The sequence below is a fragment of the Struthio camelus genome, chromosome 1 (assembly GCF_040807025.1).
Source record: "Struthio camelus isolate bStrCam1 chromosome 1, bStrCam1.hap1, whole genome shotgun sequence".
NCBI classification, from domain to species: Eukaryota; Metazoa; Chordata; class Aves; order Struthioniformes; family Struthionidae; genus Struthio; species Struthio camelus.
The window spans coordinates 102,184,439-102,208,062 of record NC_090942.1 but is presented as its reverse complement, the minus strand read 5'-3'; the positions used below and the strand labels follow the sequence as shown (position 1 = coordinate 102,208,062).

Sequence of the window (23,624 nt, the reverse complement as noted above, 5' to 3'; positions counted from 1 at the left end):
TAAAAGCCAGTCATTAGTGTCCAACATTTCTGATCTGGTTACAGTTACTGAGGTCCAAAATCTGTTACAGACAGAGCTGCTCCTACAGGCTCATACACTCACCACCCCACTGAGCAAAGAAGTGTTCGCTTCCCCTTCGTTGTGTTTTTTTCCCCATCATTTTCCTGGTTCAAAAGATTGTTGAATGAGAATCAAGGGACGCCTTTGTCACCCTGGGCCAGGTTGGGGGTGACGGGGCTCGAACACCACCCACTTCTGTGCAACAATCAGAGATGCGCAGGGTGAACCTCTGCCCCCATCCCAGTGCCTCCAGGCAAACCCCCACCCGGAGAACCAGGGGCATGGGTAATGGGCAGGGTGCAGGAAAGTGTAAGACACCCCTGGACTATCATGTAAATCCTTCCTTCATTAGGCAGATATGGAGGCAAATCCCCTGAAAAAGATTACCTGGCACAATGATATTTTGAATACACAAAATTAGATACCTTTGCAGAGGGCATGATATGTCAGGGGTTTCCAGAAGTCACAAGAAATTGCACGCGTTAAATGGAATAGCCCTGGTTATATGTCAATTGCTCCAAAGAGTAAGTATTTATGCTTAATTTACTCTCTTGTCATGCAAGAGGTGGAAAGATTGGAAGGATGTCAAAATCAAGGCTGGATTCAGGAATGCGCATTAGGAGGATGGGAGGTCTTGTCCTCATGTTGTCTGTATGTTTCCAATTAATATTTACTTAGCAGCTTTCATAGCCCCGAGGGAAATGGCCTTGTCCATTTCGACATATAGATTCACATTACTATGCCTTCAGCACAAAGCCCTCTTGCACCCACTTTTGAAGAAAGTGGTACACACACGCATTTAGCTGAAAGCAAGCTTGATGTATAGCAGCCAGCAAAAGTCAATCATTCAGTAGGAAGACTAAAAGTAACCAGCTGCAGCCCTTTTCTTGCCATGCTAAATAACCACCCAACTCATTATGTATTGCTCTCTCCTCTTTTCCTTTCGTTATTCCCTTATTTTTCAGCCAAGTTTTGTTCATAGTAGTTTTACAAATGCTGAAATACAAATCTGATCGGCAGAGTAGATTTAAGCCCTACAAGAAAGGTTAGAAAAGAGAAGGAAAGGATTCCATATTTGTTTGGTGGTGAAGGACGCACAAAGGCTCATGGAAAAGTTTCTATTGACCAGCCCCTAGGTAGCAGCACCCCTTGCTCTTGCAGAGCTGGACAAAAGCCTGCAACATCCAATACCACCTCTTTAAGTTTTGACATTACTAAGCAGATGGTACTATAGAGGCCCCAAAACACATGCTGAAATGCTCAGCTCCAAATATGGCCCTCAGACTTACATCCGATCCCTCCATCAGCAGCTGATTGCTCCAGCTGAGAGAGTTCTGCTCAGAGCATATGATAAGCATGGCAAGAGTATCACTTTTCCACAGATGCACTAGGTAACTTGGGAGCAACCTGAAGCTGTTTTCATCTCCAGCACTGAGTCAGAGTAGCACCACATTAGCCTGAATCAGATGACAACAACTCAGAGGGATTACCACCTAGGATGGATGTCCCAGAAGGATCTCTCGATCAATCATTGTTACAGTGATACTGATCCTCATCTCAGCCTTATGGAGTAAATGCTGTCAATTGAATGTTATAATAGAAAATGCGATTGGCAGTGATCATCTAAGTGCTGCTCCTTGCCCAGAGTCAGGGCCAGTGGTACTCCTGTCATTCCTTGCTGTCCCCAATGATGGTGGCACCACAATCTGCTCAATCTATCCCAAAGTTTCCCGGTCCTTACTATGAGAAAGGCTTTCCCAATGCCTAGCCTAAATCTTCCCTGTACAGTCGAAGTCTACCACTTCTTCTGGTGCCTGTACATGCTCATTAAACAGATTATTCTCTTCCTCTCTGCTGCAGGCTTTCACATATTTGAAGAATTATAGACTGAAGTTGAAAAGTCAGAGAGGCACACAAGAGCTTAGCCTGAAATCCTTTCCCCAATGGATGTCTTCCGGACTCCCAGTCTTTCACAATCAGCAAGGAGGTCTATGTGGTCCAGCAGGCTCCCTGAGAACCCCTCTGAACATGCCTATTTCTTTACACTATCTGAAATCCAAAAGGGATGAGACCGGATAACGACAGCATTTCCCTGGGAACTTTCTTTAACTGGATCATAGCCATTAAAACTCTGTCTGTTTTTATACTGAAAGCTTAAAAGAAAACCTAAGTTTCATGACAAGTTCACAGTAGTTTCCGTGTCCTGGCATGGAGACTGTTATTGTTAAAGATGAATGGTAGTCTTTTTGATCAGACCAGTAGCATCTTCTGACTAGCTGGCTGTAAAACTTCCGTAGTAGAAGCACAGGGAAAGGACCAGCAGTAAATGGTTTGTATTTGCTTTCTTGGCTATTTCTCAGAAGCTGACTTGTCTCAGTGTCCCTGAGTACGTTCATTTCCTTCCCTGTGCAACATTATTCCCTCGAGTAAATGCCACAATTTCCATAGCTGCATTTTTATTTTAAAAAGTCACACTTACATTCAGCAAATAGCCGATCACTAGCTTAAACATAATAGAACTCAGATGCTCCAAAAGCTCTAAAATTTCCAACAGTTTCTTTGTGAGACCGTGCTGCTGTTCTCTTAAGCTCCTCTCTGATGTACATTATATCCCCCGTTTTCCTTTTCTCAGTCCGCTAACAACACCTCTCGTTTAGCTACCTACCCCTTGGGAGCATGCCCAACAGTTCCCTGCTCACAGTACACCCAAACTTAGCGGAGGGGTCACGTCTCTGCCCTTACACAAACGGATGCAGGAAGTTCACATAAATCTCTGCTACTTTCTTTGGAAAGGGGTTTTATGCAGCGTGGAGAAGATAATCTATATTCTGTTAGGTGGTAGCTGGTACATGAGGAGTGGGAGGGAGCTTCGCAGCCCCCTGCAATCCACCTCAACTCCTCCACCTCTCCACCCTACCCTGCAGCCTTGCTTAGCACTGCTGCAAAATCAGATTTTTACCCCTGCCACAGAGGAGCCCTCAGCTAGCTCTTGTCTGTGCTCACTGAAGCTGTATCCTGCAGCAGGGTAGAACCAGCTCAGGAGAAGGGGTATGAATCACTGACGCCAAATTGTTGACTCACTCCTTGCCGTGAGAGCCTGGGCAGGTCTACCAGGTCTGATTTACTTAGGCCGTCTGCTCTGGTCGGGTCCAGAGTGCCACTGAGCAGCACGCTTATAGTCACTGAAGTTGTTCTTTATTCTAAAATTACTCACCTTTTGCAAGGTGCCAGCTGAGCCCTCTTGTAGGCTAGCAGAGATTTCAGGGTAGGCTGGAAAATAAACAAAAAATATATTAATGAAATGGATACCGAAGGTCTTCTAATGGGAGTTAATAACCTTATTTCATAAAACAAGTATAAATTGAACTCTACATCCACCCAGCTACCCGGCAACACGGAAGTTTGCAGAGCTCCAATTTGAGGTCAAGGAAGTGGTTTGCAAGCATATATCAGCAGCTACTACCATAACATCTGTGATGTATCTCATTGCCTTTCAAAAAAACTTCTTGGGCTGCTTTGCTGGAGACGCTAGCTAAAACCAGCCTACAGTCACAACCCTGGTAACAGAGCAACCCTTTCAGGGCCTACCAAAACAATCACTGTCCAGCCATTGTTCCTCCAGATATTTGAAGATCAAAGGCATCAGTGCAAACTTTAAACACTACCTGCCCCTGCCATTCCCCAAAACATTTATCGGCTTTGGGTAACAACTTTCTGCACCCTGTAGTCTGGGCAGATATGGGATAATGTCACACTACAGGCGCTGCCTGCCCTGCCAGGAAACCCGGGACTTACCTTCTCATCAAAGCAGCAGATTTCTAATGACCACATCCACAAGAAATAGAAAAAGTATTTGTTTGCTTTCTTTCATTTTCACAGCATTTTGGTTCTAGCCAGAGCTGACTATATCAACACAAGCTACCAGGCACCATAAGCATTTCTAAGTTATTAAACCACAACCATTGCAATCACTGGCTGTGCAGTAATATTAAGTGACTTATTACATAAGAACTGTTAAAACTGTGGTGACATATAGCGAATCTCAGAGGCCTCAGATAAATCATGCTTCTGGTCCTTTCTAAGCCTCAAAATTGGACTGCAAACAAGCACAGACCTTGGATCACTGAGGAGGTCTGTGAATCTTTCTCTTCCCAATCCACACCTCACTTTACTTTCCACCACTGCATACTTCTTCTTTTCTTTTTCTTCTCCTTTTTTGTGTTTTTTTTTAAGCCTGCTAAACAATATAGGGCCACCTCTGTTCATTACTTCCCCTCTGAGATAATCTGTTGATGTTTCTCTGTCATTTTATGCATTGCATCCTTCTGTGACTTTCTCTCTCTCTTCTTTTCATTTCTGCTTTTCTGCCTAGTTTTTCTGACTGTTTACACACGGACTGACCCATATTTAATTCTCAGGGCTTTGTGATTTTCTGGAATTAGGGTACTTTTGTAGTGGAATTTCCTTTTTTTTTTTCTGCTTTTTGGTTGGCTTGTCCTAACTATAAGGAAATGAGTATTTTAAAATTTCATCCTTGTTTCTGCCTTGCTAAAACAGTACCTACAGTACATACAAGGCTGGCAGAAGATAACCATACTGTTTTAAATGTGAGAAAGAATGTGGTAAATTGGGCCTTCTAAAATAGCTGAAAGTTGTCAAGGGTTTAAAACAACATTTAGTCTTTTTCATGTTCTTCCCTTTTGTTTTAAATTTGATCAGAACAGGGTATGTTTTTCCAAATATGCATTGGATGCTGTCCTCTGCTTTTTCAGAAGACTTATTTGCTGGGTAACTATTCTATACAGCAGCTCCCAAGTAAAGCTCTGAATCATCTAATAGATCCTTTCCATTTAAATTCTGAACCCATGTTAACAGTTTGACATTCATTTGTCTTACTAGGATATTTACCAATGTTTTGGGTCTAGCAGAAATTCAGTATTTAGTATAGTGGTTTCTGCTGCTGAGCTTTTACTCTTACAAAAAGGAGAAATCAATATTTGGCAAAGTTAGACATGAAAAGGCGATGCATCCTCTCAGAAACTTGCATCTAAAAGTACTGCACTCAAGAAAAAGCGTATTTTTTAAGCATTTCAGTCCAAAAGTGCCTTCTTAAAAAAAGCCCTCTCAGCTAAGTGTCTGTATTTACTCAACCCCTTGAGTCTCACGCTGTCAGTGAGGCTCAGTCATGTGCTCCCTGTCCCTTGCCTGCCCTCCTCCCTGTGACCAGCTGGCCAGGTCCTGCGCAGTGTTGCACCGTGCACTTGTGCAACATTGGCTTGCTGGGACTGGAAAACCTCGCCAGGTTTCAGCTTGCCATGCTTCTTTAGTCATGTCCCTTCGAAAGGCCAGGACGGCTGATATCAGGCACCGCTGACATCTCATTCGCTTAATGCAGCATCTTAGGTCCTGCTGAGGGTGGGTCCGCCCACTAGGATGTGAGTGTGCATTTCTTCATCCTCTGTTCAGCTCTGGCGCAAGGAGCGAGAGAGTTGCTGTCAGCTGAAGTGGCTGTTGGTCTGTCCTCAAAAGGCTGAGCCCCAGGGTCAGAAGCCAGCCCACGGTGCCTTGGACAGTGGCGAGATGTTCAGAAGAGCTCACCACCAAAGGGCACGGTTCCTCTTGTTTGCATTGCATCTCTCTCCTGCTGTGCTGACATGCTGATGTGGGGGTATGGGCAGGCAGCCACATGTGACACAGATATACAGAGAATAAGCCAAATACAGCAACCTTTTAAATTAACGGATACACAGAAGAAGGCAAGATCATCAGCAAGGAGAGGAAGAGTTCAAGTATGTTAATGTACTTGAACAATTACCCGGGTAACACGGAAGCTATTTGACAAATGGTGCTTTTTATAAGTAAGAACCGTGACTAAATCATGCAAACATAAGAAGAAATCTGAAACTGTTAACTTCTGTTTTTATTTCTCTGGCATCAGTGACCAAGAGCCTCCAATGAGAGATTTTACTTTTTCCAGTGCTCCCTGCTGAGTCTCTCTTTGCACACTGCATGCCAGCCTTGCACGGCTGTGCCATTGTAGAGCCTCCCCTGGCAAGCACATGCAGTCAAGGCAGCGTTGGCAGACCCGCTGCCCAACACCCATTCATTTCAGGGGTGCTGGAAATATGTTTTCCAGATGCACTGCTCTACAAGGCAGCTTTGCTCTCACTAAGCTGTAGCTCAACAGTTAGAGCCATTCTGCTAGAAAGGGAACAGAGCAAGTAACTAAAGATGTGGAAGGCTCCTGATATGGAGTGCCAGCCCACTCACTTGCAGCACACTGGCCCTGCCGCTCCTGACCAGTCAGAGACCCCTTAGAAGTACCTTATTTTCAGAAAGAAAGCTAACTTTGGCTCTAGGTAAGAATTACGTGCCTATAAAATACTTTCAAGTGAATCTTCTGAACCTTTTTAGTTGCTTAATAAATTTGGGCTATGATTTCCTAACCACAGGCAGCATGGCCATGTTGTAATTCTGGGGCACAAAGATCTCAATGGCCTAAGTGCCTACCTGTAATCCACAATGTGTCAGTGTAAACTTACACACATAGATGAGTTAGTGGTAATTTGCATGCCAGTAGTGTTGGTGTACACTCAGCGGGATACATCTATCTTTTCTCATTCCAGGGATTGAAAGAATTGCCTCATATCCTTTCTGAGAACTATGGTGTTATGTACAAACATCTTGACTTATTGTAACTGAAAGAATAATGTAAATATTAAGAAAGAAATTCAGTAATTTTTCAAAAGCTACTGCCTTCAGAATGAGATAGGAATGTTGTATTTGATCATGCAAGAGGACAGCTGGCATAAACCCCTTACCCAGCACTCTCACTGTGGTGCTGCTCTTGCGGGTTCGCTCTGGGTGGTACGCCACGTGGCACGAAAACATCCTGCCATCATCAGAGAGCTTAGTGGGGAAAATCTTTAGAGCATTATTCAGACCCAGGTGTATTCTTTCTCTGTACAATGCATTGTCATTCCTATATACTTCAGGAGAGGAGGGCTCCTTAGTTACAAGTTCTTCTTTCCTTCCGTTTTCCCCCTGTGAAAAGAGCAACCCATGCAAGGCATGAAGATGGGACACCCCATGTTCCTTCTGTAGAAAAGCCCTATTCTCATGATGAAAATCCTCCCTCACACCCCTCGCATCAAGAAGTAGCTTCAAGAGTAACTGGACACTTGCAACACTTATTTTTCCCCAAAACATTGTCTTTTTATGAGTAGATCCTCCAGACCTTCAAAACTAACAGTGGTCATCGTCTTACCAATGGACTGCGGAATAAATAGCTGTGCCTTGTGAGAAATGGTCTCCGTAACCTGCACAAAGGGCTATAGAGCTGCTTTCTCACTGTATAAGCCATGCTAAACACTGCATACGTACCAAAAATAGGAGAAACTCCAAGATAATCCTTAGATTTTTAAGCTTTAAATAGTGAAAACCTGATAATAATAGCTGAAAGTCGTCTTCTCTTAATGCCTGTGTGCCAGTCACTCCTAGATGCAGGCGTAACCAGGATGTGCTGGACATTGGTGCCTCGATACACATTTACAAGTAGCACTCTGAATGACACATGGCCACCTACCCATCAGGGTGCTGGCCTTTTGTTTTTCTCCCTTTCTTTACGAATTGACTTTGTCATGTGAACTACCAACACTAAAAAGTGTTACTTACAAGTGTGTTCCCTAGATTTAAGTCTAGAAGGAATACGTGGCAATGAGAAGGACATTTATATAGAAAATGAGTTAGGGCAGAAGACTAAAAAATGAAAACACATGAAAGCCACTTTTAAGAAATCCCCCAACAACTACAGCTCCTCTGTTACACGTGATAATGGATAGATACTGATGAGCAAAGCTCAAGGACACTGCTGACTGCTGCTTAGCTCCAAACGCTGAAGTTAATAGTAAAAGTACGATGCAGTACAAAAATATAACTTGTTTAACCTCTCCCAACTAATCGCTTAAAGCAATATTTTTAAGTGGTTAGCTAGATAACTGGGTTTGCATGGCTTTTGTGTGCGTCTGTGATATGGGTGTTAACAGCAAAAAAAACATTCTAGTCAGCCTCCTTTTTTCTTCTGTTTCAAAGCAGCCTGATTTCTCACCACTCTGTTCAATAACTGTGTATGAGATATTAATGCTTTGCTACAGAAAAAATCCCTCAGAATTCAAATGCAAAGACTAGTTTAGCTCAGTTGCATTTGCTGAGTTCTTTGTCACTTTCCACAGAACTGCTCTACACATATTCATGAAAAATTTAAAGCAATTAAGATGGATTTTTTCTTCTTTGTTTGTTTAACAGCTATCGTTTGCCATGTTTATGTTGCAAAACTGCATTTGCATTTGCATATTATCACAGTCCAACCCTATTGATATCTTTTATTTAACATTTTCTGCAGGACATAGTAAAGTCTAACGTTTCCATTTCTATCTGCAAAAATACCTTCTTTCTTCCTAAATTTGTACCTGAGATGAAAAATAGTTATACTTACCACTAGCCATTTCAAAGGATAATTGGACAGATTTTCTGAGGTCACGTTCCCAAGGCATGGAATTTCTAAAGTCTGGTTTAACTGCACTTCCTTCACATAATGCTGCTCCTCTTTTATCGTTGCAACAACAACAACAACAACAAAGCCCAAGAAGGAAAATAAGAAACATGATGTTAATCATGCTTTAAGAGCTAATGCTGACTACTCTTCTGTTCAAGGAACAGGTGATTTGTTCTGTTTAGAAGGAAATTTTCAACCGTTTCCCATAGACAGGTGAGTGAAGTGAAAGCCCTGCACCCCGTTCTAGATGCAGTTTCATGACTAATTCACGGCTTTACCAGAATTTTTGTGCAATTCATGAAAACCTTCACCTAACTGCTGGATGAAGATATCTCCTTTTGGAAGTGAGAATCACCTGAAGCTTTCATTTTTCTCTTAGGATTTTTTCCATGGCAATAAACCTTTATATCAAGTTTGCTCATCTGTGCTTCCTTTCCTCTAAAGCTGTCTGTCTATGCATTAAGTAAGGTGCTCAGCATGCCAGATGGGTTAAGATAAACCCAATTTTTCAGTCTAATTGATCCTTTCGTCATTATTGAGCCTGCCTTCTACCAGAAACAGAGCTCCTCCAGCCCTTGCAAAGCCTCTCCCAAGCGAGAGAATGGCAAAGCTGGCAACAGGGAGCTGCATCATGCAGAGCTGAGCAGATTGCCCCTGTCGAGCACGTGGGCAACGCAGGGACTGCTCAGCTCTGTCTCCTGTTTCAGCCACAGCCCTCGATTTCACAGTTGGGAAGGGAAGTGTGATTGCCAGGCACAAGGACGGCATCACCTGCCCGGCCAGCTGGCCGGTGTCACCCCACATCGCTGTTGCGCGTAGCTTGCACCCTCTCCACTGCCGTGTGGCTCTTAAGCCTTAACCACCGCGTCACGGGTGATGCTGCACAGCCTGCCACAGTCAACTAGCCACCACCTCCATGAAGTAAAAATGTGTTTTCCCTCTTTACACACCATTCTTGAACTTTATTCCTTTGGTCGATCTGGCTTGTGTGTTGGGATCAAAGAGATTTTTTTTTTTTCTCTTGCAGGGGAAGGGAGGCTACCAAGTAGTCCCAGATTGCTATGTTATTTGGCAGTGGGGACTTTTGGGCGACAGCAACCTCCTTCTTCCCTGGGCAGCAAGCACAGGACAACATGGCCAGCATGTGGCCGTTGTAGCCGAGGCTCCAAGAGGCAGAGGCTGTGCATCCCCGCTTGCCCTCAGGAGCGAAGTACCTGAGGAGCCAATCATTACAGCAGGAAGAAGAGCACGCCAGCCCTAACACCACAGTAAAGAAAGGACCAAGGAAATGAATCTACAGAGTCTCAAGCAGGAAAGCAGCATAGGAGACACTGCTGGGACAAGCTCACATGCAAAAATGCCATGCAATGTACAGGCCTGACTGTGAGAAGCACAAAGCTGAATATTCGGCCCAGGAGCTCGGTCTGCAAACTGCCTCTCTCAGTCATGTGTCGTTTTATTCCCACCGCCATTAGCTGTGTTTTGGCTAAGGTTGTCTGTGTTGGTTAGCCCTTTGTTCAGCTGTTGCTCTGTGGGCTTTGTGCAGCGCCTACTAGCTGAATCCACCTGGATTCACTTCACTTTGATGTAGCTGAGAGCTGCACTTCATTAATGACCAGCACCCTTCTCCATCCTACTCCTAGGCTGGATTAAGGTCTTTTACTGTCTTCTGAATGGAAGTGGTTCATTGCAAAAGATCTGGTTACCTTAAAATACAAATCTGCTAGAGGTATGTTGCTAACTGAGTATTTTAGTTCTCTCTAGCAGGCAGTAGCACAACTTGTTACATCATGCAGTTGCTGAAGAAAACCACAAAGATGCTGATATGAACAACAGCTGCCTATGTTTAACATATGTAGGCAGCACTAACAGTGTTGAACATGCTGGCATCAACGACAGGCACCAGCAAGGGAAAAAGAGCAATGCTTGATTATTGCTATTACTATATTAAGGACCAGACAAAAAAAAAATTGCATGAAGAAGAGCAGAAAACCAGATTCTCAGTCTATGTATTTCCTTTTGTCCTCCCTTTCAGGGGTTCCAGGGCCACAGGGCTGTCCCACAGCCATGGCCCAAGGGTAGAGCATTGCTCCAGCAGGCTGCCAGGACAGCCTGTGTAGCCTCACTCACAATATCTGGCACATCTATGCAGGTCCTCGTTAATGTGGGTCAACTTTAACACGGGAGGTTTTCACCCAGTTAACAGCACTGCTAACAGAGATGCTGCTCCCACTGCTCACTGCTGCCCTTTGCTACTGCCCAGGCTACCTGTGCCTGCTGCTGGCCCTAACGCTTGAAAACAAGCTTGTCTATAGTCCTGGGTGAAGGTGCTGGCCTCGCAGCTCAGCAGTGAACTCTTGCCAGGTTTGCCGTTTCTCCTTTAATCCTTCTTTCCCTCTCATGGAAGCCTGAGCCTGGAAGAGACTTCTGGGCTCATCAAATCCAGTCCCTTGCAAGCACAGCAACAAGCCTCTCCAAACCCTGCCCAGCTCCATCTTCAAGGCAATTTGGATTTTTTCTCCCTCAACACTTTCATTAAATGGCTGTTCCCCAACTGGCTGTACCAGCGGTTGCCACCATTGTTTAAACTATAGTTAGATCCATTCACATCCTATTTGAAACCATTTGTTCCTATGACAGGATAATTTACATAGCCTCCCCAGAGTTCACGCTATCCCCTAAGGCTTACTTACCACAAGCAATCACGTTGCTTTCCAGCCTCTATCTGGCAGACGAAGTAAGCCAAGTCTCTGCTCCTCTGATCGTCCTAACCTATCCTCCTCTGCTTTGCTCCACTCCCTTTTTGAAAGTGGGGACATGCCCTCCTGAAAGCTCATCTTTCTACCTGTGCTAATCCCTAAGATGCCCTGCAGGTTGCCCCCTCGCCCTCTACCAGCCATGGGTGCTTTCCCTTTCTGGTGACCAGTCCTACACACATAGCTGCCATGCAGCGTGGTTTGGAGAGCTGGCACCCTTCATCCCACGGCACTCTGAGCTGCTTGGGCTGTCTTCTCCACTTCATGCTTCTCCCATGTGGAAATGCTGAAAGTGTCCATCTTGCCACCTTTTCTGTCTTCCTACATAACTTCGTATTCCTCAGGACAAATAAGGTTTCCTAGTCGTGAGCTGGGTAACAACAGCTAAAAAGTGCCTGGTAAATGAGAATCTATGTAGGCAATGGCACTCAGTGCACCACTGCAAACCCCATACCCTGCAAACCTCATATCCTGGTATTCCCTCCCCTCCCTGCCCCTGTTATGAAAAATTGACATCTCTTTGATAATCACTTACCTTCTGCCTGGACTATAAGCTGAATTTTTCCTGCCTTTGTCCCAAAAGGGTAAGTAGCGAGACTGCATTCGTATTGCCCGCTCAGGGACACACTAACGTTTTTCAGCTGCAGAGCCCACTGGCTGCACTCTGGAAAGGTATTTGGGCCAGGAGAACACGAAGCCTCTTTAGCATCGCTGCTGCAGCAGTTCCCGATGCTGAAGGACACTGAAAAGTTGTAAGCAGTCTCGGGAAATTTGAAGTACTGGATGCCGTAAGTGGGGTGATAAACAGCTATTCTGGTAAGTTGGTTGTCATCAATCCTGGACCACTGCACCTGTGTTACATAGATGTGATCTGATCTTGGGAAGCTGCACACCAGGGTCACATCAGTACCCGGTAAAGCACGGACCACTTTTGCTTGTGTAATGACATCTTCAAGCTGGCCTTAAAAAACAAACAGGACAATTTTCAGCACAAATAATACTTAAACAAAGGTCTCTTCAAAGTTGTCTTTGGCATGATTTGGTGCGTTAGAAGAGATAATTACCCAGACTGTATGCTGAGGCCTCAAGATGTAACAGTACACTTTGCAATGAGCTTTAGAGCGGAGAGAAGCAGCAGAAGGCCACTAATACAAACTGCAGAGAAAGAACTAGCAAAATAAATGAGCAGGAGGATGGGGAGTTCCCATCACACTAGCTGAAGAGAAATGGGAGCTTCGAGGGGCTCTGTGAAAATGGAAATCTTTCAAGAGGTATAAATAAAGCAAAAGCTGGGACCACTTATTCCCCAGCTCTTTTTGCAAGAACAAACGAATTATCCCTGCTGGCTAATTTTGCCTTGAACAATTCCATCTGCCTATTTCCATTACCTTTGCTGGTTTGACAGGGAAAGCGATTCTTTTATCTCCACGTTATTAAGCAGTTCCTGCATGGCGTAAACAAGTGTCCACTTCAACAGCAGAGCGAGTAGCCCCTGTACGTGCTTTCTTCTCAGTTAATTTCATACAGCATGTTGGCAGCCCTTGGTGTGCCATATAAAGAAGTAATGCATTGGAGAAGTAAAGGGGCTTTCAGCATGAGTCTGTACTACTTGTTTTTTGCTGCTGCCATGGTAAAATTGATTTCTCCCCCTGTCTCCCTCCCTCCCGAGAACAAATGTTTTGCAGTCACCCACAAGCTTCCCGAACCCTAGTATGCAGGGTGCTAACAAACTTGGGGAGATCAAGAATTTATGAACAGGGGGTCACACTGAACCAAATAATAAAGCACGCTCACAGAGCCATACAGCAACAGGCCCTTCTTCAAAAGGGCCTGTGGGTCCCCAGAAAAAATGAATTTGTCTAGGTGTTCTCAGGTGTGGACTTGTTCCCATTCATGTGCACTGACTTTTTATCCTCCCTATGTTTCACAACGTCACCATAAACTCTCCAGGAGAACTTGCCTCGCTGTCCCCCCTGTATACACTGTTCATGCTCTTTGCTTTCGAAAAGCAGGGATGGCTTTTTTACTTTAAAGCATGTCCAGCCATGGGCTACAAGGCTGCAAAACACCTGAGCTGCAAGGTGTCTTGTGGTACATCAGGCAGCCTGGGTGGTTCCTGCAGGATGCAGAGTGCACCCCACCACCTCACCCGGGGACACAACAGGAACCCTGCGGCACCTGCAGCCCAAAGCTCTGGTTTGGGACCAGGGAAGGTGAAACAGGGCAGATTCTCACGGCCTTGCAGAGCTGACTGGGATGTGGGGTGTAACCACTGAACCAAGACACGAGCACGCAGAAAACCAGCACACAGGAAACAAAACTACTGAATAGTCAGGGCAAACATTCATCTCGGGTTTTTATCTCTGTGCACACTAAGCTAATCTTTCAATTGACTTCCAAGAGGTGGAAGGAGGTAGGAGGGTGAAGAAAAATAAGCCTGGTTGGTTGGACAAGTGCTGTAAGGAAAATTACTGAAAACTATTTCATCGGGTTAAGGAGCTTATTAAACCAAATGCTCACTGATTTCACCAGAAGTTTTGCATGAGTAAAAGTTAAGTAGAAACTAATTATCACTCTTGGGATCAGACTGGCAGGCATATTCATGTTGATGCTCTATTAGGCCAAAGGACCCTGTAAAGAATGCCTACCAAGAATTACTTCAATATTTTATGTTAAGATGAAAAAGTCACATATCTAGAATTAACATTTTAATTTTTATTTTTTATTAATAGTCTAGCACTGCAAGCTATTATAACAAAGTCCCTTTCATGCAGAGGTGTTCTAATCTTTATGCCAGCATGTCAATATAGTAAGTCTATTTTTAAGCCAACTTTATACTTCCAGCTCAAGGCTGTCCATTACCCCATGTCTGGGCTCCATTGCAATTCAGTGGAGTGACTCCCAGACATTTACACTCCTATGGAGGTGGGTAGGGGGGCACTTTCACCGTTGGATGACTTCAGTGGGGATTTCATCCACAGAGGGGAAAAAATATAGTCTAATTTTTCCCCAAATAGTATTGCATTGAGCTTTCTTGCATGTGCATGTCCTGAGGCTTCTATTTGTTTCTTTGCATTTGGGAACTTATATTTTCTATGAATACACATATGACATATTTGCCTTTCTTCTAAAAGCCAGTTTGCCTCACTGATGTAGAAAATGGGAACAGCGCATGCCAGATACTGAGATGCATCTTATCGTGCCAGTTAAATACACGAAACATCACTTTTTCCTTTGTTAATTGGTAAAAGACCCATCCTACAAGATTTGACTTCTGATCGGGTAATAAATACTCCAGCATTCAGGATAGCCAGGCTGGGGCAGGAGGTGAGGGCAGGGGTGAGCACCAGGCTTTTTCTTATTTTTCCTTGGATTGTTTTTGTTTTAAACTCTCTCCGACAGGGATGCAGTTCTCACTACTCAAATTTGTTGAAAGGTTTAACATCAAGGACAAGCTTTTAATATAGCACATAGGTCTGGATGAGGAAGAGAAAGGGAAGGGTCCATTTAAGAGGTAAGAGCTGTGCAATTTATCCTTGCCTTTAAGTGTTTCTACCCTGTTTCTCTCTGGGTATGCGAGTGTGTCTGTGATTGAGAGAGACAGATTTTAGTTGCTCTTTGAAAGTACAATTTTCCTTTTCAGCCATTTGAGACAGGCACATGTTGTCCTAAATATGAACGAGCTCATCCCAACAATTATTCTAGTGACAACTGGTTATATATTTTGAGTAAATTAATTTGCTAGTCTGCACAAACCATTTACTACTTGTTAGCTGTACGCTATAACTAAAGTTCTTAGGAAGTTGCCATTAAACACAAAATCATTGCTAGTAGGTACAGCTTTGCTCTAGTGAGACAGACAAGCAAGCTTTTCAGCCTGTCTGCAAACACCCTCCTTCCCCTCAGCACCCTCCTTGGAGACCTGAGTAAAGCCGCTCCTGGCGCTCACCTGCGACACTGGACATGGCGAGCAGATAAAACAGGGAGAAGAGTCCTCTTCTTTCCATCTTTGCTTTGCTGATGAAGTCTTGTTAAATATTTTGTACTTTCTGGGCCTGCTCCCTGCACGTTCGCTGAAGAGGAAGTCAGAGTGGTCTGCCCTGCGCAGACAGACGGATGCACAACACAGCCAGGCTCATCGTTTTAGTATGACTTCAAATTAAATGTGAAAGCCTCAGTTTCCTGCCAGAGCGATAAAATTAGTACATCTTGTGAAACTTTCATGCTGAAAACACTACCTGTACTCTAAGCCCATGTTCACTAATAATTTTTTTTTTCTTGCCTTTACGGATAAACTCAGAGTAAACAGTTTAGTGTGTTAAACTCTCTCTTCCTGAAAGTCAGTTAAGTAGGTGTTCAAGGTTGAATACATGGCACATAGCATACCGGAAGGGTGGCTTTTTTGCCCCCTGCTTCATTTCCCTCATATGTTATTCCAAAATGGCTTGAAGAGACAATTTCCAACCTCTCTGCTCTCATTGGCTCTTGAAAGAAATGACAAAATATCAAAAATAATCTCCCTAAACTAAAACAGAGTTCACTGAGAGTTTTCCAAATTCACTTCTTTCTGGAGAAGGAAAAAATTAATTATTTTCTGCAGAATGAGAAATTATAGGATCACACATGACAACGTCACTGCGTGTGGTTCACCCGCTGCACCTCATCCCGATTCGGCTGGTGGCTTTGGTGTAGGCGACACCCTCAAGCAGAAGTGCCTGGTTTCTGTCAGTCCCTGGACCTGCCTTATTGCAGTTAAATCCTTTCGAATGAAGGAATGAAAAATGAAGTGTTTATCATGGAAAAACAAACACAGCGCTCTGCCTCAGAAGGCCAGAGGTATGGTTTTGGTCCGTACTAAAGTTTTAACCACAGTGGTCTTAGAGCATGCAAAAGGCAAAGCTTATTATCTGCTGGAAAAAGGTCAGTCTTGTACCGAAGCGCTTGCCACTGCTACCTGGCACTGTGCAGACGTGACGATGCTTTGCTGTCAGCCTATTGCATGGAGATGCTCCGTGCACGCTCTCGAAGACGTCCAGGACCCTGGGCACGAGAGCACGAGTCCAGCATTTGACGCAGAAGGTGCACGCTTCATCTGTGCAGCAACAGTCCTCTGGTGGGAAACTCAGGGTATACTTCTTTGTTTCTTGTGTGTGGTGCAGAGCCATCACAGAGCAAACTGGGCCTGCTGTTGGCAGCTTTTAGGAAAGAAAACAGATTTAAGCTTTTGCCTCTCACGTTTCTTTCCCCAAAATCATAACAAAAGAGTAAGGCAGGACACCTCATATGCACAATTTATACGTACATTATCTGACGGTTTTTTGGATGCCAGGATTGGTCTTCAGAAGTCCAGCTAAGCAGGGATCAGTTATTCCTGTTGCCACCCTTCCCCGGAGCCTGAGGATGAGGCACCCTTTGACTTTAAGGAGAGCTGATTACAGCCCATCTGTCAGGGCAGAATTTGTTCAAACAGAGAAAACGAGCGATCTGGATGACCAAAATCACAGTCCTTTGAATGGATACTTCTCTCCATCAACTGTGCCATCACTCTGGCAGCTGGTCTGCTCGAGGGTGATCTGGTTCCTGAAATTTCTTTCCGGAAAGCAGTCCAAGGGGGCCCAAGTGCCCTTGCCAGCCCCCGTCCTTTTACAGCATCCCTCTCCATTGCTCAAGCAAGGCATACAGAAATGGCTAACCGCCTCTGGGAATTTTCTTCCCAACAGCTTTCCATTTTCTTCCTGACTAGCTGACTTTGACTGAAATCATGGGGCTCCCCACAGCTGCAGCGTGTGAGTCACAGAGCCCCCTCAAAAAAAGAAAAAAGAAAGAACTCACTGGTTATTTCCCTAATTTACTCACTACCAGATGTAGGCAACATCTGTACCACTTCCCTAATTCATGCATGTGCAATCTTTTGGTAGCCCTTTTAAGCAAGCTAATATAATCCAGCTGGAACAGCTGTTAGTGCTGGCATGGCTAAGGTCAGGCCTACAGATACATGTCTTAGAGGCTAAATGTTAGTGCACTGTTCCCTTTTTATCCGCATTACTTCCCCACCTGAGAAACCGTACTGAAGGCAGTTGTGCTAAGTACACTGGATGCCCTGGTTACTAGTCAGGGAATATGACCAGGGAATGAAATCTCAGCTTGGCACTCAGAAGCGTGACAGAAAATTATTTGTCTCTGAGAATCAGGAAGCCCAGAAGTACCGGATGGACAGAATATTCAAGCCATTGTATTTACCAGCCATGGAAAGGAGCAAAAGCCTTAAAGATATCTGTTCTGGTTTGCAGTTCAGAACAGAGACCACAAAGAAACCAGGGACTATTTGCAGGGACTGGAGCCTGAGAAAATTGGATTTAAATGTAAAATTGGGACTTTCAGTCATGACTGGAGTTATCTTTACTTCTTCTGCTGATCAGTTCCTGCAAGATTTGTAGTTTATGTGAGAAAATGCACTTTGTGCAACATGCAGGGGGAAAAAGATCTCAGGCGAGCCATTTTATTGATCTCAAACATACATCACAATTTGACAAGACAGCACAAGCGCCATGTGGTATATTCAGTAGCCAGACAAATCCCTGGGCAGCTCCTCTGAGTTACTGAATCATTACGTCTTGCCCTTACAATTTGTTCCTCCCCCGCCAAAACAGCATCCTGACGGTATACTGCTGCCACGCCACGTTTCCTTGGGTGAACGCAGCCACTCAGCATTGCTGCTTCACCTGGTGCTGAAAGAAAGAAAAGGAAGAAAACTTCCATCTGGAGATTTTTGTTCATTTCAGGACTGTGCTTTGCCCCAGTCCCTACTTTAAGCCTAAATTCTGAAATAGTCATTCATCCTGCTATTGACAGTGATTTGCATGACACAGTAATATGCATAAGGCAGTAAAAATTACTTCTGAGACATGTCACTTACCTCCATCTACCAGCAGGGAGCTGTCACTTCTTAGAGTAGACATGAGTTCCCGCTCACAGCAATGCAAATTGTTTTAAGAGATTTCTCCCCCCTACCTCCTGAAAAGTTACTCATAGACATCTCCGTAGGTGCCCTTGTGAGCTATTACACACTGGATTGCAGGTTAAGGACGTCTAGGGTGAGAGGAGGCACTGACAACTCCCTGGTTGTGACAGACCTCAAAGGTAACACGATGGAGGATGTACCTGTAACGAGTTTTTTCTTGGCGGGGCAGCCGCAGGGTTGCTTGTCTCAGAGTCATGGTGTGCAGGTTTTCCTGTTGCGCTACATGTGCCTTTTTGGAGAGACCTAGACATCACACCGTATACAGATGCACCGCAAGGCTGGGTGATTTTAAAGGGAAAGTTGCTCTTTCCCGGGTTGTTAGGGAACATGTGAGCCTCGTGGAGATTTTTTTGGACAGGACAAACAGGCCTGGCTGGCTGGTGCTCGTGGGTCACAGCATCCCCGTGGAGGCAGCACCACGGGAACCATGCACGGCTCTGAGCATTCCCGGTAACAGCCCTGACAGCACACACCGGCCACCTCTGCTGCCTCATGACATTAATTTTTTTCCTGTGGATGGAGAGGGGGAAGGTGGCAGTGGAGGTCCTTTAATTATTTTCTGCAGATCCGGTCACCGCGAGAACAGGCATTTTCAACACTACAAATGACTCTTTCCATGGCAATCACCTCTATTACGCGTCTTGTTCACAGAAACCTCAATTGCAGCACAATTCTTATAGCTCAATTACAGTAAGCTGCGTCTAAGGAGGAAGCAGAGCTGCAGTCAGTCCCACAGAAAAAGAAATCTTGAACTCCAGAGACGAATTCAATTATTCACAAAGAGAACCCTTTCAGAAATGCTGGCGTGCAAGCTATTCCTGCCAGAGGCGAGGATGATTACCCTTGCAGACTGGTGTCCTCTAAACATTGCTTAAAGAAAGCACTACTCCCCAGTGGAGAAGAAGTGGAGACTTTGAAGCAGGATTTTCATTAAACAGGAGACTAACCTTTCAGGTTCACTTGACGCTTAGCACAAATACTCCAACTTTGTCATTGCGTTTTGTTTTCGAGCTTCTTTGAAAACTATGCTAATGACTCTTGCCACCAGGCAACTTTCGGCAAAGTGCCTCCCAGCACCGCTGCCGCGCAAGCAGGGGAGGGAGAGATATCAAGGGGACAGGCAATGGGATCTGCTTTCCAGTTCCCCACCTGGTTATTTCCGGTGACCTTCAGCTTCTTTGCTCTTCTCCTCCCGCTTGTGCTGCTTGTGCTGCTTGCAGCACTGTTTCTCCTGGATGGGGGAGGAGAGGAAAGGGGATTTCTCCATGTTTCCTTCTTCCACGCTCACTTTCCCCTCTTTCTCCTCCTCTCTCTCAGCTCCACAGATGCATGCACACACTGGGTTTGACATAACGCAGCCCTGCCTTCAGCTGGGGTGTTTAAGCAGCAAGGGCAGATATATGCACTTCCTTTATTACAGCAGTTTCTCCAGCTGGAAGATGATTAAAGATCTGAAGGGACTTTTCATGCCTCCTCCCTCACTGACAGCTTGGAGCAGGGATGAAAATTAAGGGCAGCTCAGCCTCAGCCACAGCCACCTCCCTACTTTGGCGCACACAGTCTGCGCTGCCTCCCGGGCTGCTTGTCCTGCCTTTGCTAGCCCCTTGGCCTTTCCCAGTCCAGCAGAATTAAAGACAACTCCTTCAACAAACATTTCATTTGCCATGATGTCCTGCAGATGTTTTGGGGCCAAATCTAACCAGACGACAGCTCCCTCCCCAATCATGCCTTTTGCTCATCCCACTGGTAAATATCGCTTTCCTCACATCAGAAGTTGGCAACTCGCCTTTGAATTGCCTTGCCTAAGGCTGAGAGCCAAACTGAATGGACGGGCAAGGAGCACAGCCCTTTGGTCCTCACCTCCTGCTATCTATCTGTGGAAAAATCCCTTCATGACCATTTGGTGTTTACAGAGCCCTTCAGATAAGGCAACGGGGCACCTTTTGGGAGAGCACGATGACCCCCAGGGAAGTCTCTTCCAGTGCTGAATTCCTCTGTAGGCACATCTCTGGCTTTCCATTTCTGCGACAAATACCCTGATACAGGTGCAGGGGGCTGCAAAAATTAGCACTAGTGTTTCCAGTAAGAAGGCCTAGTTAACAGTTTGTGTTTCAGGGAAAGACAGGATAAGCTTGGGGTAAGTTGAAGATAATTGGCTTCCTCATCTTCTCTGCCATTCTAACCGCAGGTCCCAGTGAGCCACCTACTTCTAATTAATGCCATTTCTGATCAGTGATGGCCACAGTCAATGTAAACTGCTCAACATTGCTTGGCAAAGCAGAAACTACTGAAAAAGCACAGAAAATAAAAAAAAAATCAACAAACAAAACAAAGCAAAACCAATGCAAAGCAAAATAACCTAACAACTACACACCAACGAAAAACCACTATGTGAAAGCCAGCCAGACATTTTCAACAAATGAAAGACTGTACAGAGCCATTATTTTCAAAATGAAATGGAAGCTGCTGCATGCCAGATCAGCCCTGCCTGCTGGTTGCCTTCTCTATTCCAGCTACAGCACAAGCCCCACTCTTCCCCCTGCTTTTGCACAGCACAAGCTAAGTCCCATTGTTCGCATATCTCCTTCCTCCACTTTTTGCAAGAAAATGGCATCTAACTAGGTAAGGAACGGAGTAACAAAACATAATAGCACCCATAGCTTTAAAAAGGCTTTTGTTAAGAAAGGATTATCCACTGTCAGTGCTACAAAACATCTGCTCATGTAAGACCACAAAATCCACAGGGGCCATAGCTTGACTCCCGGAAGGGCAGTGCCATCCGCTGGTCACTTTGGCAGCAGCTTCAGAGGCAGTACTCGGAGCAGCTTCCATGAATCATGCCAGCAAAACAGACCGGGACTCAGCTCAAGAAAGGGCTTTTCTCAGACACAGCCAGTGCAGCTTTACCTAACTCCACGTGAAAGAGGGAATTTTTGAAACAAGTAACAGGCTGCTCCATCAGAAATAGAAAGCCTGAGTTCAACTCCAAACCTAGATGGATTGTATAGCTCATTTTACTGTACAGACCATCTCTAATGGACTTCATTCCTGGATTAATTTCATTTCCTCCATACTGTTGCACATGAACACCTTCTCACAGACACACAGCTGCCTGGCCAAAACTGAACCCAACGGAGCAGTCAGAATTCACCACTGAAGAAATATATCAAATAGAGAAGATGATAAAAGGTGTGAGACTTAATTTCAGATACAGTAAGAGTGACAATTTGAGGGCAGTAGCTGTCTTTTCATTATAAAGAATCAAGTAGTTTACAGCAATAAAAGGCCAAGTTACAGTGACTTTGAGAACCATAACTTGGAATTTTTTTGACAGCATATATTGAAAGCATCACTATTCATGTGTTGGTTTACATACCGTATTTTTGTAGCCCTATAAATGCTTCTCGTGCTATTGGCATGTCAGAAGTAATCTCAGAGAGTGAGATCTCTCTCCCATCGCGTCCATCGTTGATTTATTTGTCCACTACATCCTAATTCCACGAGGTTTTTTTGTTTTTTGGTTTTTTTTGGTGTTAGAAATGGCAGTGAGGTACAAAAGGAAAAACGCAAAGCAGAGATTATTTTTTGTGTCGAGTTTGACTCGGCAGAGAAGAAACTATACCTCAGCAGAGCCGGAGCGTGGAGTCCCAAGGGCGCATCAGTTTGGAGCCTGGCAGGACGGGCGCCTTTCCATGCCCAGGAAAGAGGGAGTCATCTCCAGAAGACACTTCTGACCTGAGTGGACCTCATACAAGGGGACCATAAGACAAGTTCAATGGAGTTAACAGCCTACAGTTATATGGGATAAATCCAGCACGAGAGCAGTGAGAAGATGAAACAGAGAATAGGAAAATTTTAAGATATCTTTTTTGCTTTTTTCCAGACAATAATCAGAGTAACATTGAGATATTTTAGATCTGGATCTTTATGGTTCACTCCGCTCTGCCAGGACAGAAGGCATAATGTGAAGTTGCCCTAGGAAGCCTGTGAGGACATATTAGTACAGCAATGCTCACTGCACACATCTCCTTCAGGAGAACTTGTCCTCCTGGAGCAAAGGACCGAGAGTTAAAGATAGTTTTCGATAGGTAAAACTTCTCTCAGCATGCAATATAAGCTCCTAATATTTCAACTGCCACTAAAATTAATAAAGACTTCTAGCTTCCGGGGGGGGGAGGGGGAGTGACGGCAGATGTAAGAGTAACTACACATACAAAATAAATGCTCAATTTCTAGCGTTTGAGTCAGTTCCTGCAACAATACTAGAAGGGCCTATACTGCTTCTCCTTGTTTCACTAAACCACTGTACACTAACCGGCGACAATTTAACACACTAAGATGATGACACTGACTAGTTATCGGTCACACATTTGTTGTTCGAAGCAAAGGGAGGAAGAATCACATAATGAAAGTCATTCCTGAGCACCATCTGGGCTGGGGTTTTGGTTGTGAACCAAAAGGATGTTGCTACTCATCCCCTACATCACAGTCCTCCTCCCAGTTTGACCCTGTGTCCTAGATACTATTTCCATCTCTGTCGTTTGCATACGATTCACTTACGCCTGGGAGCTTGTTGGTGACCTACTGACACACCTTCCCCAGATAATTGAATGCCACTCTTCCTCCCATCTAAAATGAGGCTATGCTTTATCTTCTGCACAGCTGATTAAGCTTAACAATATTACTAATGGCAGTGAAGTTATCTGAGACCTTTACCAGAGCAGTTAAATTCTATTTTGTGTGATCTTCCCCATTTCAGAAATGAATGTGTGGCAGCTCAGCAGGTTTACGGGCCCTGTCAGAGGGCTGCCCATATCGAGGGGTAGCACCTGGACGTGTCCAGATTGTAAGCCCTAAAAGGAGCGCTGCTGTGTAGGCAAAGCAAGCTGCTTGTGTTCCCCAAGTCTTATTCCCAAAAGGCTGAAGTCACCTTCTGCCCCTCGGAAAAATCAATGATTCAGTAAATTAATTTCAGTCTGTTACTGTAATTGGATTATAAAAAGCATCTTGCAAGACCTTCTCTAAAATCAGTAAGCGGGAGAACTGCACTGTGACTGAGCACAAATCAAATACTTCTAACATTATCTGGCATTTTAATTGCAAATGAGGAAAAATCTCTTGTTACTAAACTGAACTAAGCAGGCTTGCTGTGCATCAGACCCTCTGAAGGACACTTCCCTGCCCTACCCCCTGCTCAGCTGCAAGGCAGCCAAAGCAGCAAACATCACGCACA

General features: G+C 44.7%; 1 protein-coding gene across 6 annotated transcripts in view; it reads right to left on the bottom strand.

The window, feature by feature from the left end:
• Positions 1–15,714, bottom strand: part of CD96 (CD96 molecule) — a 28,948-nt gene extending 13,234 nt beyond the window's left edge. For 3 of the 6 annotated variants that reach the window (XR_011134686.1, XM_068908360.1, XM_068908370.1), the window contains exons 1-5: positions 15,320–15,712; positions 11,906–12,331; positions 8,555–8,664; positions 6,882–7,104; positions 3,275–3,330 (exon numbers count right to left, since the gene is read on the bottom strand). Coding sequence is in view for 4 of the 6 variants with exons in the window: in XM_068908360.1 (XP_068764461.1) it covers positions 3,275–3,330; positions 6,882–7,104; positions 8,555–8,664; positions 11,906–12,331; positions 15,320–15,377 (873 nt within the window). In the remaining 2 variants the exon portion in view is untranslated. Of the gene's footprint in view, positions 1–3,274; positions 3,331–6,881; positions 7,105–8,554; positions 8,665–11,905; positions 12,332–15,319 lie in introns of all 6 variants that reach the window. The other 3 variants (XR_011134687.1, XM_009675064.2, XM_068908378.1) reach the window with 3 other exon arrangements.
• Positions 15,715–23,624: the final 7,910 nt, after the last annotated feature.